The sequence below is a fragment of the Ursus maritimus genome, unplaced genomic scaffold (assembly GCF_017311325.1).
Source record: "Ursus maritimus isolate PB19 unplaced genomic scaffold, ASM1731132v1 scaffold_5, whole genome shotgun sequence".
NCBI classification, from domain to species: domain Eukaryota; kingdom Metazoa; phylum Chordata; class Mammalia; order Carnivora; family Ursidae; genus Ursus; species Ursus maritimus.
Window position 1 is genome coordinate 58323292 of NW_024426663.1, and position 16272 is coordinate 58339563.

The 16272-nt window shown below is 40.9% G+C and overlaps 1 protein-coding gene across 1 annotated transcript in view; it reads right to left on the reverse strand.

Annotated features, from left to right (window-relative positions):
* The window catches only part of DDX46 (DEAD-box helicase 46), a 68061-nt gene extending 55768 nt beyond the window's left edge, over window positions 1-12293 (reverse strand). The window contains 3 exon segments of the mRNA XM_040622430.1: window positions 6386-6596; window positions 8518-8706; window positions 12074-12293. Of these exon segments, the coding sequence (XP_040478364.1) occupies window positions 6386-6596; window positions 8518-8617 (311 nt within the window). The 5' untranslated portion in view covers window positions 8618-8706; window positions 12074-12293.
* Between the last annotated feature and the right edge of the window lie 3979 nt (window positions 12294-16272).

A 16272-nucleotide genomic window follows, 5' to 3' on the forward strand; every position in this document is an offset into this window, starting at 1 on the left:
TTTACATTAATAAACACCTTGGAAATATAATGAAAATTAAATCCCATAATGATTAATTACAAATATTATTAAATATTTGGCAATTTGGCTATGAAAAAGTAGACATATCATATAAAAATGACAAAATTTAAATAGGAGAGGTAAAATTTAACAGAGAAATTTACCAAAACATTATCATTCTACAAGATAATTTTTAATTAATTCACTTAAAAATTAATGCTTAGGGTGCCTGGGTTGCTCAGTCAGTTAAGCATCCGCCTTCGGCTGGGTCATAATCTCAGAGTCTGGGGATCGAGTCCCATATCAGACTCCTTGCTCAACAGGATGTCTGCTTCTCCCTCTCACTCTCCCTATATACTCTCTCTCTCCCCCCTCAAATAAATAAAATCTTTAAAAATTTTTTAAAATAATAAAATAAAAAATTAACAATCTTTAAAACCCCAACAGGCCTTGCATTTCACACCTATGTCTGGTATCTTGTAAATTAAAAAAATATCTTAGAGTGCCTAGGCGGCTCAGTTGGTTAAGCATCTGCCTTCGGCTCAGGTCATGATCCAGGGTCCTGGGGCTGAGTCCTGTGTCGGGCTCTCTGCTGAGTGCGGAGTCTACTTCTCCCTCTCCCTCTGCCCCTCCACCCTGCTCATGCTCTCTCCCAATCTCAAATAAGTAAATAAAATCTTTTTTTAAAAATTTCTTAATTTGAATGGGATCAATTCAGTCTTCTTTTTCCCCCTTTAAAAAAAGTGGTGGGTTTTTTTATTATTAACATATTATGTATTATTTGTTTCAGGGGTACAAGTCTGTGATTCATCAGTCTTAACACATACACAGTGCACACGACAACACATAGCCTCCCCAGTGTCCATCATCAGCCACCCCATCCCTCCCACCCCCTCTACTCCAGCAACCCTCAGTTTGTTTCCTGAGATTAGGAGTCTCTTATGGTTTGTCTCCCTCTCTGGTTTCTTCTTGTTTCATTTTTTCCTCTCTTCCCTTATGATCCTCTGCCTTGTTTCTCAAATTCCACATATCAGTGAGATCACATGATAATTGTCTTTCTCTGATTGACTTATTTCACTTAGCATAACGCCCTCTAGTTCAATCCATGTCTTTGCAAATGGTAAGATTTCATTTTTTGATAGCTGCATGATATTCCATTGTGCGTGTATGTGTTTATGTGTGTGTGTGTGTGTATCACACATACACACACACACACACACACACAACCACATCTTCTTTATCCATTCATCTGTAGATGGACATTTGTGTTCTTTCCATAGTTTGGCTACTGTGGACATTGCTGCTATAAACGTTGGGGTGCAGGTGCCCCTTCGGATCACTACATTTGTATCTTTGGGGTAAATACCCAATAGTGCAATTGCTGGGTCATATGGAAGCTCTATTTTCAACTTTTTGAGGAACCTCCATACTGCTTTCCAGAGTGGCTGCACCAGCTTATATTGCCACCAACATTAGGGGGGTTCTCCCTTCTCTGCACCCTTGCCAACATCTGTCTTGTTAATTTAGGCATTGTGATGCTACCAGCTTTGGTTTTCTTTTTCAACATTCCTCTATTAGGCGTCTTTTCTGGTTACATACAAATTTTAGGATTATTCAATCCATTTCTGTGAAAAAAGTTGATGGTATTTTGATAGGGATTGCACTGAATGTGTAGATTGCTCTAGGTAGCATAGACATTTTCACAATACTTGTGCTTCCAATCCATGAGCATGGAACCTCCATTTCTTTGTGTCTTCCTCAATTTCTTTGATGAATATTCTAGTTTTCTGAGTACAGATCCTTTGCCTCTTTGGTCAGATTTATTCCTAAGTATCTTACAGTTTTTGGTGCAATTGTAAATGGGATCGACTCCTTAATTTCTCTTCTGTCTCACTGCTGGTGTATAGAAATGCAACTGATTTTAAAAACGGGGGGGGCGCCTGGGTAGCGCAGTCGTTAAGCGTCTGCCTTCGGCTCAGGGCATGATCCCGGCGTCCTGGGATCGAGTCCCACATCACGCTCCTCCGCTGGGAGCCTGCTTCTTCCTCTCCCACTCCCCCTGCTTGTATTCCCTCTCTCACTGGCTGTCTCTCTGTCACGTAAATAAATAAAATCTTAAAAAAAAAAAAAAAAAGAAATGCAACTGATTTCTGTCCACTATTTTGTATCCTGCTACTTTACTGAATTCCTATATGAGTTCTAGCAGTTTTGGGGCAGAGTCTTTGGGTTTTCCACACACAGTACCATATCATCTGCAAAGAGTGAGAGTTTGACTTCTTTGCCAATTCGGATGCCTTTTCTTTTTGTTGTCTGACTGCTGAGGCTAGGACTTCTAGTATTATGTTGAACAGCAGTGGTGGAGAGCAGACATCCCTGCCATGTTCCTGACCTTAGGGGAAAAGTTCTCAGTTTTTTGACACTGAGAATGATATTCGCTGTGGGTTTTCCAGAGATGGCTTTTATGATATTGAGGTATGCACCCTCTATCCCTACATTGTGAAGTTTTAATCATGAAAGGATGTTGTACTTTGTCAAATGCTTTTTCTGCATCTACTGAGAGTATCATATGGTTCTTGTCCTTTCTTTTATTAATATAGTGTATCACACTGATTGATTTGTGGATGTTGAATGAACCTTGCAACCCAGGAATAAATAGCACTTGGCCGTGGTGAATAATTCTTTTAATGTACTGTTGGATCCTATTAGCTAGTATATTGGTGAGAATTTTTACATCCATATTCATCAAGGATATTGTTCTGCAATTCTCCTTTTAGGTGGGGTCTTTGTCTAGTTTTGGGATCAAGGTAATGCTGGCCTCATAAAATGAGTTGGGAAGTTTTCCTTCCATTTCTGTTTTTTTGAATAGGTTCAGAAGAATAGGTATTAATTCTTCTTTAAATGTTTGGTAGAATTCCCCTGGGAGGCCATCTGGCCCTGGGCTCTTTGTTTGGAGATTTTTGATGACTGCTTCAATTTCCTTGCTAGTTATAGGTCTGTTCAGGTTTTCTATTTCTTCCTGGTTCAGTTTTGGTAGTTTATACACCTCTAGGAATGCATCCAGTTCTTCCAGATTGTCTAATTTGTTGGCACATAGTTGCTCATACTCTGTTCTTATATTTGATTGTATTTCTTCAGTGTTGGTTGTTGCTTTTTAAACCTTCCAGAATTGATGAAGATATCCAGAGGTAAAGAAGATATTCTCTACTATAAACTTCTAAAAAGTTTATAATTATGCCATCGGATTTGGTCTTTAATCTGCTTTTATGTGCAGAATGAGGCAGGTAGTCCTAATTCATTATAAGGTAGCAAATGTCCCTAGTAGCACTTTTTGTTTTTTTTAAAGTAGGCTCCACACTGAGCTTGAACTCACAACCCTAAGATCAAGACCTGAGCTGGTATCAAGAGTCGGATGCTTAACCGACTGAGCCACCCAGGCACTCCTCCCCACCCCAAGTACTACTTACTGAAAGAAATTTTTCCCACTAATTACACTGTCACCACTGTCATTTATTAAATGACCATATATGTGGGGATCTGTTTCTGGGTCTTTATGTGGTTTCACTGATTTATCTGTCTATCTCTACACTAAAACCACACTTAATTTGGACAACTTTATGACAAGTTTTAGTATCTGGTAGAGCAAGCCCTCCTATCTTGTTCTTCAAAATTGTTTATGCCCTTGCATTTCTAATTTTATAATCAGTCTGTGAAATACTTTTCCATTCATGTATGTTAAGAACTTTCACACATGGGGGCGCCTGGGTAGCGCAGTCGTTAGGCGGCTGCCTTCGGCTCAGGGCGTGATCCCGGCATTCCGGGATCGAGTCCCACATCGGGCTCCTCTGCTGGGAGCCTGCTTCTTCCTCTCCCACTCCCCATGCTTGTGTTCCCTCTCTTGCTGGCTGTCTATCCTTGTGAAATAAATAAATAATCTTTTAAAAAAAAAAAAGAACTTTCAAACATGAATATGTTTTGAAGTTAATAAAACGCTTTTCCTAAATCTACTTAGATAACCATGACTTCTCTCCTTGAATCTTATTAATATAAAGAATTACACTAATTGATTTTCTTTCTCTTTTTTTAATAAGATTTTATTTATTCATTTGAGAGAGAGCACAAGTGGGGGAGAGGTAGAGAGAGGGAAGCAGATCCCCCAACGAGCAGGGAGCCCACTGAGCACGGAGCTCACCAAGGGGCTCAAATCCCAGCACCCTAGGAACATGACTTAAGTCGAAAGCAGACACTTAACCAACAGAGTCACCCAGGAGCCCCTACACTGAATGACTTTCTAATGTTAAACCAACCTTACATTCCTGGAATAAATCCAAATACTTCATAATTATTTTCTTTACATATTTTTTGATTTGGTATAATAATCTTAATGTTTAGATTAAATACAGCCTATAGTTATCTTTTCTCATACTGCCCATCTCAGGTTTTAATATCTATGTTCTTCTCAATACATAACATGAATTGAGAAATGTTTCTTCTTTAAGTCTCTGTTCATCAAAAGTATCATTACAGAGTGAAAAGACAAACTACAGAGTAAAAGAATATATGTGCCACTCATATAAATGACAATCAACCACCACCCTGGATATTTAAAAACAACAAATACCTCCCACAAGCCCATTTAAAAAAAAAACACAAATCAACAGGAAAATAAGCAAAAGATTTGAACATATTTCAGAAAAGAAGAAATCCAAATGACCAATAAACATTAAGAGATGTTCAACCTCACTGGTCATCAGAGAAACACAAATTAAAACCACAATACTGATATGTCTAACCAATTAACAAAAATTAACAGGACTGACAATACCAAATACTGGGAAGGATACAGAGCAACACAATTATACTGCTCACTGGAGTACAATTAGTATGGCCCCTTTGGAAAGCATTTGGGATTATTCGATAAAAATGAAGCTATGTTGGGGTGGCTGGGTAGCTCAGTCGGTTGAGCAAGAGACTCTCGATTCCAGCTCAGGTCGCGATCTCAGGTTTAGGTTTGTGGGATCATGCCATGCTGGGCTCCACACACAGCAGGGAGTCTACTGGAGATTCTCTTCCCCTCTACTCCTCCTGCTGCTCGCATGCCTCATGCTCACTCTCTCCTCTCCCTCAAATAAATAAACAAATCTTCAAAAATATAATAAAGCTATGTTTATTCTATGACCATATAATTTCACTCCTAGATACACACCCTAGGAAAACTCATGCACATGTATACTAGGACACATATATAAAAAGGTTCATAATAGCCTAAAAGTTAAAACAACCCAAACACCTACCTCAGTAGAATGGATAAATAGTGGTATATTGATGCCACAGAATAGTATTCAGCAATGAAAATGAACTACTGTTATAAGCAACACAGATGAGTCTCAATGATCAACAAAGATATAAAAGAATATGGGACTCATTCAAATAAAGTTAAAAAACATTTAAATCTAAACTACTCTTTTTCCAGATGTGAACACAGGTGTAAACTATAAAGAAATACAAAGAAATTACAAGTATAAAAGTCAGGATTGGTTTTATCTAGGGTAGTAGAGAGCTGGGATTATAGAAAGGACATGGAGGGCTTCTGGAAATACTGACATGTTGTTATTTCTTATCCTTGGTGGTCGTTACATGGATATTGCTTAATAATTATTTAATAAACTACATGTTTACATTTCATTCGCTTTTCTGAATTTATATTTTACTTTTAACTCAAAATAATCCCAATGGGCATTATTATACTGACCTTGGTAAAATAAAATTTATAAAAGAAAAGACATGAGAAAAACACTCATGATTCATATGAAGAATATACAGAAAACAGACAAAAATTCCTGTATTGACTATCCTCTGTCACCACTTTAGAAGGAGGCAAAGATCAAACCACTGAAAAGAGAAATATAAAGAGTAAACATGCTATGTCTAACAGATATAAATAATATCTTGAAACTGAATGGTTCTGGCATCCTAAGGAAATATGTACATTTAAGTTAACACAAGCAAAGTTCACACCTATCCTGAAGAGGAATTCAGCAATGCACATCATGAGTTAAAAAGTTATTTGTCAACCAGTGTCAGAAATGCTAAGAACATCATTTCAAAGGAATAACAGAGATCCTAAAAAGACGTTTATACAATATATTCCTGACCATTAATAACAGGTATTAAATAAGAGAACAATGTACTATGAATATTAAAACTAACTGAAACTAGTATTTTCCAACTGAATTACAACCTTTATAATCTACTAAAATTCAACCAACAGTTGATGGTAGAAGGCAAAGTCAGTAATTATTTATAAAGATTTCTTTAAAAAAATGAAGGAATAGGGAAGAGTCCGTTCCCAAGCTGCATGAGAGATACAGTCCAACGACAACATTACCTATTCTCAGCTTTCTTGCTTTTATTGCCAGGACTGGAGGATCTGGATCGCCGGCCTCGGCTTCTACTCCTAGAACGTCTCCTGTCTCGACTTCGAGATCTTCTTCGCTCTCGACTTCTGTCTCTCTCTCTACTTCTGGAACGCCTGAAAGGAGGATACTTCTCATTCATTCTATGACCAAGCAGAGTTTCTCTCAGACAATGCTTCTGTCCTGTTGAAAGAAGCTTCTTAACTATTACTCTTATTAAAGGCTGAGATTTCAATTAACCATCAAATCAGATAAAAAGGGAACAAGTAAAGCCAATTCTTAGAAGTGGTTACTGAAAAAAATGAGAATACTAATTCTAAATGATATTTGTTGAAAAACATAGCAAATCTGTGATAATAAATCTGTCTTTTTGAAATCTACAGCCTACAGCAGAAAATCTAAATTTCAAAGTCAGCCAAAACCTAAGTATAAGGATGGGGTACAATGAGAGTATGGAAAGATCACAGATACAAAGACCAGGAGACAATTTCTATTCTAGAGCTGATAGTGACATGACATAGGGCAGATCAACTCTCTGGGTCACAGTTTCCTGTGAAATATAATCTATATAATGTGGAGACTCCACTTAAGATAATCTCAAAATCCTTCTTGCTCTAAAACCTTGTGATTGTACTTTCACGCCCAAAAGTCAAAGACCAAATCTTAAAAAAAATCAATTTCACTTAACGTGTACTTGACTGAATTATATGAAACTGTTCCTGGGACCACATACTATGAAACTAAGTTAGCACTATCCACATTTTCATAGATGAATGTTTTCCCTGAGTACCATGAAATACCTACGTAATTTCTTCTTCCAATGTTTGCTAAAGAGTTTTTTCTGAGATCAGTTCACAGCACCTGTACAACCTTGTCTTCTTTCCTATTATAATAAGAAACTTACCAAATAATTGTGGGGAAGATTTTTATTTACAATGTTTTCCACCTCTAGAAAGGTTATAGCTGCTTGACTGATGCCAAGGAATATGTCAGCAAGTAAAAGTAAAATAAAAATTAGGAGGTCCTGGGGCGCCTGGGTGGCACAGTGTTAAGCGTCTGCCTTCAGCTCAAGGCGTGATCCCGGCGTTATGGGATCGAGCCCCACATCAGGCTCCTCTGCTATGAGCCTGCTTCTTCCTCTCCCACTCCCCCTGCTTGTGTTCCCTCTCTTGCTGGCTGTCTCTGTCTCTGTCAAATAAATAAATACAATCTTAAAAAAAAAAAATTAGGAGGTCCTTTTGTTTAAAAGTTTTTTTAGAACAGTGTCAAACAGGGACACCAAATTGGCTCAGTTAGTAGAGTATGCAAACTCTTGATCTTGAGGTTGTAAATTCAAGCCCCACGTTGCGTGCAGAGATTACTTAAAAATAAAATCTTTAAAATAAATAAATAAATATAATCTTTTTTAGAAATTAAAAAACGGGGGGTTTGGGGGACCCATGATTGGCTCAGTCGGTAGAGCATGTAACTCTTGATCTCAGGCTTATAAGTTTGAGCCTCACGTTGGGTAGAGATTACTTAAAAATAAAAAGCTCTAAAAAAATACCTTTTTTTTTTTTTTTAAGCGTCAAATAGCAAGCAGGGCTTGCAGATGGCTCTGCCCTTTTCCTTCTCCTGTTGGGTTTAGTGGCTGCTCTGAACACAGTGGTCAGCTCTCTTGGAACAGAATTAGAACAGAACCGCCTTGGGGCGCCTGGGTGGCACAGCGGTTGAGTGTCTGCCTCCGGCTCAGGGCGTGATCCCGGCATTACGGGATCGAGCCCCACATCGGGCTCTTCTGCTATGAGCCTGCTTCTTCCTCTCCCACTCCCCTGCTTGTGTTCCCTCTCTCGCTGGCTGTCTCTATCTCTGTCAAATAAATAAATAAAATCTTTAAAAAAAAAAAAAAAAAAAAAAAAAGAACAGAACCGCCTTAATGACATATTACCTTTTAGAGTCTTTGCTACAGGCAAATCACCTTTGGACCTCACCAAACAAGCTGGGGTCAAAGCAGAGTGCCCACAAAAGGGCCATTAAATTCCAGTCCAAGTTATACTTTTGAACAAGCCCGATTTAGCTGAGAAGGCCCAATTTATCATGAGTCTTGAGGAGACTAATGTCTTACCTAAGGCGCTTCCGGTCTCTTGACCGAGATCTTCTTTTATCCCTGCTACGAGACCTCTCTCTCCTTCTGTCTCTATCTCTGCTTCTAGACCGTCTGTCATCTCCACGTTTACTTCTTTTGTCTGAGGGTGAGCGACTTCTAGAACGACTTCCAGAGCGCCCCCTTGATGCTGAACGCTTCCGATAGTGGCTAGAAGGTTAAGTTCAAGGTTAAGTTTAGCAAACACAGGTAGCTTCTATTATATTTTAATTAATCACATTTTCCCAAAAGATATCAGCAGACAAATTAAACACTGAAAGAACTTTTTATTCATCAAGTCTTAAAATTAGGGAAAAGTAATGACCCCTACAGCTATAGTCCACGTAGACAGGGAAAAACTATCCTGAAAGGGACGCAAGGACAGTAAAAAGAACAGATCAAACTCCTGCCTTTGGGCCCCAAGCAACTTGCATTCTGGTAAAGGAAGAGATGACAGACAAGTAAAGAAATAAATACACAATATGTTACATGGTACTATGGAGAGAAACACATCAGAGTAAATCAAAGAGAAAGGACGGGAGGCAGGAGGTTTGCTATTTTATACTAGGTGACAAGAGAAAACTTGCTAATAGACATTTCAGAGGTTTCAAGAAAATAAAAGGAATCCATGTAGATACAAGGGGGAGAAACTTTTCAGGCAAAAGGCACCACAAGTGCAAAGTCGCTGAGGAGGAAGCTTGACTGGTGTGTCCAAGGAACAGAAAGGAAGGCAGATGTGGCTAGGGCTGAATGACCAAGAAAGTGCCATGAGATGAGGTCAAAAATACAGTAGGGCAGTCAAAGGTGGAGAGCTCTGTAGAGCCTTATAGGCCATTCTAAAGACTTTTTTCTTTCACTCTGAGTAAGTTGAGAAGTTACTGGAAGAGTCGAAGTAGAGGAGTAATGTTACCTCACTAGTATTTTTTTAAAGCATTAGTCTGGCTGCTGAGGGGAGAACAAACTGAGGGAAGGCAAGTGCAGAAGCAGGGAAAAGAGGCAGAATGCTATAGCAATCATCCAAAAAGAGAGTGGTGGACTGGATGAGAATGTCAGGTGTAGAATTTCTAGGAAGTGTCAAAATCTAGATATTTTGAAACAAGAACTGACTGATTTAAGGATTAATTCAATGCTAAGTGTGACAGTAAGGGAGAAGTTGTGGGTGTCTCTGAGATACTTGACTGGACCGAGGAGAAAGATGAAATTGCTATTTACTAAGATGGGAAGCCTGAGGGAGGATCACATATTGGGGGGGGGGGAGGCGGGAATCAGGATATTAGGCATTCACATGGAGATATACTATAGGTAATTGAAATATGAGTCTAGAGTTCATGAATGGAGTCATCAGTGTACAAAGGCCATTTAAAGCAATAAACATGGATAAAATTGCTAGGGAATGAGTGCACCTCATTATCCCTGAGGCACCTGAAATTCAATGTGTAGAAACCCAAACTTATTACCTTTGCCTCCCCAAACCATTTATTATCCCAACTTCCAGTCTCAAAATATGTTATCTTCAATATTTTTCTCATTCTACACAACCAGTAAAACACCAAGTATCACCAATTTCACCTCTGTAATTCTCTTCACATTACATCACCTCCTCAGAGTTCCCACTGTCACTACTCCACATCAGAGGTAACTAGTTAGGACATTTTAGAAGATCCCTGGTCTTCTTGCTTCTATTCTCTTTTCCCTGAAATCTGTTTTACTCATTGCTGCAACGGTAATCTTCACAAAGCAGAGTTCTGATCAATTATTATATAAACATACCCACACATTTCTTACTCAAAACTTTCAAAGGCTTTCAAATTCTTACCTTCAAGATTATATTTATTTATGTTTTTTTGTTTGTTTATCTATCTGACAGGGAGATAGAGAAAATATAAGCAGGGGGAGCAGCAGAGGGAGAGGGAGAAGCAGGCTCCCCACTGAGCAGGAAGCCAGACATGGGGCTTGATCCCAGGACCCTGGGGTCATGACCTGAGCCTAAAGCAGCCGCTTAAACACCTGAGCCACCCAGGCGCCCCTCAAATTCTTACCTTCAAAACTAAATCTACAATCCACCCACATTCTGGACCCAGCTCCCTTTTAGAACCTACCTCCTACCACTTTTCTTCAACCCTTCATGACACCTACATATGTAGGCAAACTGGGCTCTTTACTTATTATTCTCGAACACCCTGCTCCATCCCATCTCTGAGCCTTTCATAAGTTCCTGAACTAACCTAGAGCACAAGCCATGCAGGCAGAGGAGAAGGCTAAAGAGCTGGAAGAGGCTTCCTTGTGAAGGGCCCTGAAGGCTGTGCTGAAGAGTCTGAATTTATCTTGGAAGCAGTAATAACCAACAGGGATGAAAAGAGAGAAATGACATAATCTTTATTTCAGAAGTATCACTCTGGCTGCAGTGTGAGGAATCTACTAGCAGAGCAAGATCACAGGAAGATAATCAATTTGAGGCAAGTGCAGCAGTCTGAGCACTAAATGATTAGGGCCTGGATTGAGTCAGGGAGCGCAGAAATGGAGACAGGGTGTAGAATCTTACTGCGTTTAGACAGTACGAGAGAAAAATTAATCAAATATACTATCACTTCCAGGTTTCTGGTCTCGGTAGCCAGATGAATAGCAATGCCTTGAAGGAGATTTAAAAGATCTCCACAGGAATTCTCTGTAAATATACAACTATTCTTTATCTTTATCCGGGTGATGGTTACACAGTTTATAGATTTGTTAAATTTCATCTAGCTCTACCCTTAAGCTTTGTCCATTTCCCTGAACATTAATTGTATCACAATAAGCTACTATTACTTGTTATTTATAACCCAGATAAAAAGGATCTTTCATTCACTGCTAAATACAAAGCAAATACTCATCTTTAGGATAAAAACCTCAAGGTCGCAAACCACGTAACAATCTAAAGTTTTGAAGAGATATCAGAATTCTAATAAAACCTCCCAATCCAGTTTTAAAAGGTCAGAAAACACATAACAAAGAAATATGGTATCTATCTGCTAAATAAACTTCCACGTAACAAGTATTTATTGTAGCCCACTAAAAGCCTAGTCACGTTCAACGTTGTAGGCAATGTAAAAATATTTAGTGTCCAGCTCCTTTCAACTGACTTGGGAAAATACCAGACACGCACAAAGCACTAAAACAGACAGCAACAGGCGCCAAGGAAACGTGCCAAACGCGAACTGGTAAGAAATTCAACTGGGATCACTACTGTGTGAGGAATCACGGTGGACTTCGTGGAAATGGCGGGATGTGGTGCCCAATCACTGACCTCCTGGAGGGGTGGTCCCGCTCCAGGGGCTGCAACGGGCGATGGCAGTGCAGGGAACCCTGTGAGCGTCACCAGCCCAAGTACAGTCACTCCCTCGGCTGAGGTCTCCCTGCCCCTCCTGTGCCCGCCGGCAGCGCTGGCCGCACGTGGGGCTGCACCGGTCAGGCCTGGTCCCGCTGCCACCTCAACTCCCGCCTCTTTCCCCCAGTCCGAGGAAGCCGCCCGCCCGCTCGCCCGCTAGGCGCGCCGCCTCACCGTGACTCCCGACCCATGCTGCCGGCCGCGGGAAAAGCGGCGTCCTTCGTGACACCGCGCAGAAGAACCGGACAAAGAAGGAGGCCGCGCCGCCCTCAGCTAGCCCGGCAAGGAGCAGGACTAAGGGGGAAGAGCAGCTACCTCGGGGGCGGCCATCCGAGAGCGGCCAACGAAAACAGGACGTGCTGGCGCCCGCTGCAGAAGGAAGGAGAAAGCGGGCCGGAAGCTGCTATCTCTCCACAGCGCCCCCTGTCGGCTGGAGGCCGCGCCGAAATACGCGACCTTGGCGAGGGTTTTCCGGCAGTGCCTTCAAAGTCTGTGCGCTTTAGTGCGGTGGAGAATGGCGCCTTGGCTTTGCAGGCCCTAGGAAGGTCTTTCATGCAAGGGCCACCGAGGCGCCATATGCATTCCGTCCCCCTTAACCTGACCTGAGTGATGCTATTGATGTGGGAAACAAAGGTAGAAGAAAAATTATTAAATTTCCGTACTACCTATAGCCCACTGACAAGTCCTTAAAACAAGCACAGTGACATTCCTCTAGGGACTCAACTGCCTCGATGTCAATGTTGACACCTTGCTAAGAGCAAAAGGCCCCCTTAGTCCGACCCCTCCCCAGTCCTTTCTTGATGAGGGAGCAGAAGGCTGGCTGAAGACAAAGCATAAAATGACACCCTGCAACTTCCCCCCACCCTCTACTCCCGGGTGGATTATGTGTGACATTCTTCCAGGAATCTCCCAACTATCTTAACTTTAATGCCTTGCTAGAGGGGAAAACAGCCTTAACTTGACAATGGCAAGGCCTTGGGTATCTAGTAGGTCCTCTTTAGCGTATGAAAGTTCTTTTCAAACCTCCCCTTTTTCCTTACCTCCCCCAACCCCATAGTATATAATCAGCCACTCCTCATGACCTTGGTGCAGCAGCTCTTTCTGCCCAAGGGTCCTGTCCCCGTGCTTTAATAAACCACCATTTTGCACCAAAGACGTCTCAAGAATTCTTTCTTGGCCAATGGCTCTGGACCTCACCCGACCGAACCTCACCTATATTCCAAAACCACATCACTACCAACATCTCCATTCACTCTCATTCATTTATACATTCATTCATTTATATGTATTGTTGTGTATGGGACACGTCTTACATTCGGGGAGCTTACAAGTTGGTGGGGGATATAGACATAACTAAAAACACAAGCAAATGTAATACAAAAAAGAGATTACAGCATGGGAGAGGAGTTCAGAAAGGGTTCCCTGAGAATGTGACCTGTGAGGTGAGATGTGAAGATTTGAGTAAGAGTCAAGTTGGTGAAGAGGAGGAGCTAAAAACATAATCCTAAGATTATAGTTGTTCTAAACATTGCCTGAGCTTGGAAGCTTTACAAAAAATACACGATGGGGGGTGCCTGGGTGACTCAAGTCTGTTAAGCGGCTGCCTTCAGCTCAGGTCATGATCCCAGGGTCTTGGGATGGAGCCCCACGTCCAGCTCCCCGCTCAGTGGGAATCTGCTTTTCCCTCTGACCCTCCTCCCTCTCGTGCTCTCTCTCACTCACTGTTTCTCCCTCTCACTCACTGTTTCTCTCTCTCAAATAAATAAAACCTTAAAAAAAAAATACTCGATGGGGTATCTGGCTGGCTCAGTCTACAGAACATGCGGCTCTTGATCTCAGAGTTGTGAGTTCAAGCCCCAGGTTGGGTGTAGAGATTACCTAAAAACAAAGTCTTAAAAAATATATATACATGGATGCGTGTGTCCCATACCGATATTCTGACTTACTTGGCCTGGAGTGCTTCCTGTGCACTGGGAATTGTTAAGCTTCTTCAGTGATTTTGAAGTACACTTAAGGTTGAGAATGCCTCACCTAGCAGAACACACTGAAATGTTAAGTGTTGTTTTGACGCAAAGCTGTAACGCAGTGAAGAGGCTCTCATAGTTTACATGCCTCTGTACTATTTTACATTCTTATACTTACAAAAGAAAAGTTCTAGACTGATTGTGGTGGTTGATGCATGGATGTATACATTTGTCAAAACTCAACGAACTGTAAACTTTAAATTGGCACATTTTACTGTATGTAAATTCCACCTCAATAGATTTTATTTAAAAAAAAAAAAAGAAGAAGAAGAAACCGAGTTAAGAGTCCACATCAGGCTTCTGCTCTTCCTCTGTACCTTCCTGCCCCTCTGCGACAGCAGTGCAGTCCGTGCCCGGGGTAAAAGAGGCCTGCGCTGATACCTGACAGAATGGACACCACGTATCGGAGCCACTCTACACTGCTTCTATGTGGGCTAAAGGTAACAAGTATGGGTTTCAACCTAAGAGAAATAGGAAACCACTAGTGACTTAAACATGGAGACACTGAGAAGTGGTCAGATTCTGGATGTATTCCAGAGGCAGCTCTCCAAACACTGGTAAGTTGGATGTGAACTGTGAGGGAAAGGGAGGCATAAAGACAACTCTCAGACTTCGAACGGAGCTGTGGGCTGTGGCGATCTTGTGGAGAAAGGCTTGGAAGCAGCAAATGTGGCAGTGGACGGAAAGGAAATCAGTGGATCTGGTGGAGATGTGATGTTTGAGCTGCCTACTAGATATCCAGGAGATAACGGCCACATAGGAGATACAGGAGTCTGGAGTTCAATGGAGAAATAGAGCTTGTCTGAAACGGGTGTCTGAGTGGCTCGGTTGCTTAAGCGGCTGCCTTCGGCTTGGGTCATGATCCCCTGTTCATGGGGAGCCTGTTTCTCCCTCTCCTCCCCATTCATGCTCTCTCTCGCTCTCTAATAAATAAAATCTTAAAAAGAAAAAAAGAACTTGTCTGAGAGATTGGGGTCATAAGTATTTCATAGAATGTTTAAGAATGCGGCATTTGAAGCCATGAAACTGGATGAGGCAGAGCAAAACTTAATGTTACAGCAGGAACAGATTTTTTAAACCACATACTTGAATTTCTTGATTTCAATTGAGAAAACTGAGACTCTGGAAACAAAAACTAAATCCTAGGTCACCAATCTTTTCGGAATCTAAACTGGAACCAGAACCCACGCATCTCATACCCAGGCCGGAGCTGTTCTCAAGATACTTCATTTCTAACTCCCCCTTTAAAAAAAAAAAAAAAAAGATTTATTTGAGACAGAGAAAGAGATAGGGCGAGAGAGACAGGGCGCTAGCACAGGGAGGAGCAGAGGGAGAAGGAGAGAAACTCAAGGAGATTCCCCGGAGCATGGAATCCTACCTGGGGCTGGATCTCATAACCCTGACGTTATGACCTGAGTAGAAAACAAGAGTCGGACACTTAACCAACTGAGCCACCCAGGTACCCCTGTAACTCCCCTTTAAAAGAACACATTCATGTGACAATCCTGAAAGGCTTACGTTCACAAGATGTTTATATAAAGTTCACAGCAATTCTATGTCCCATAAAAAGCTGTTTTTAACTATTAGGGCAGCTAAGAAGTAATTCTAGTCTAGTATGTCTCCAATACATCACTTTTAACAAGACGCCCTGACTTCCAAAGCAGATTTTGATTCTAATTAAGCCAGTTCTGTCTCATAACCTCTTGCTGTTTTTAGTACTGATGGTGATGCACACACATCCATTCATACAACTAATCAGACTAAAAAGCTACTAGTCGAAGATGTTACTTTTCAATCTAGTTTTAACCCATATACATTTCATCCTTGAAATTTCTAAGTAAAAAATTATTCCCAACACTGAGAAACTGCCATTTCTGTGTGGTGTTGTTGAACACACTTAAATTATTAGGATGATTCTAATTGTCTGAATAAAAAAAGTGGCACCAACAGACACAGATTAGTAGCTAGCTCTTCTCTCTGGAAAGATTCGATAATGATTTACAAGCATTAAAGCTTCACAAGTCAACTGCTTAAATGAGGCCTTTTTTTTAATAAACAAAAGAAGAAAAAAATAAAAGAAGAAACAAAAGAAGTAAACATATGCAATTGAAGACCACTAGTGTCTTCCCAGGGATTGGGAAGGGAAATGACAAATCCAAGTGTGCTTTCTAATCCTCTAGATACTAGATTCATTAGGAAATCAGGAAGAGTGTGTGCTCATAATCTTATCCTAACTCAGAGGAATAAATTATAGTTATTCTCTATTATTGTGGTTCAAAGAAAATGACAAAAATAAAGACTTTGGGAGTGACTGGGTGGCTCAGTGTGTTAAGCGTTTGCCTTCACCTT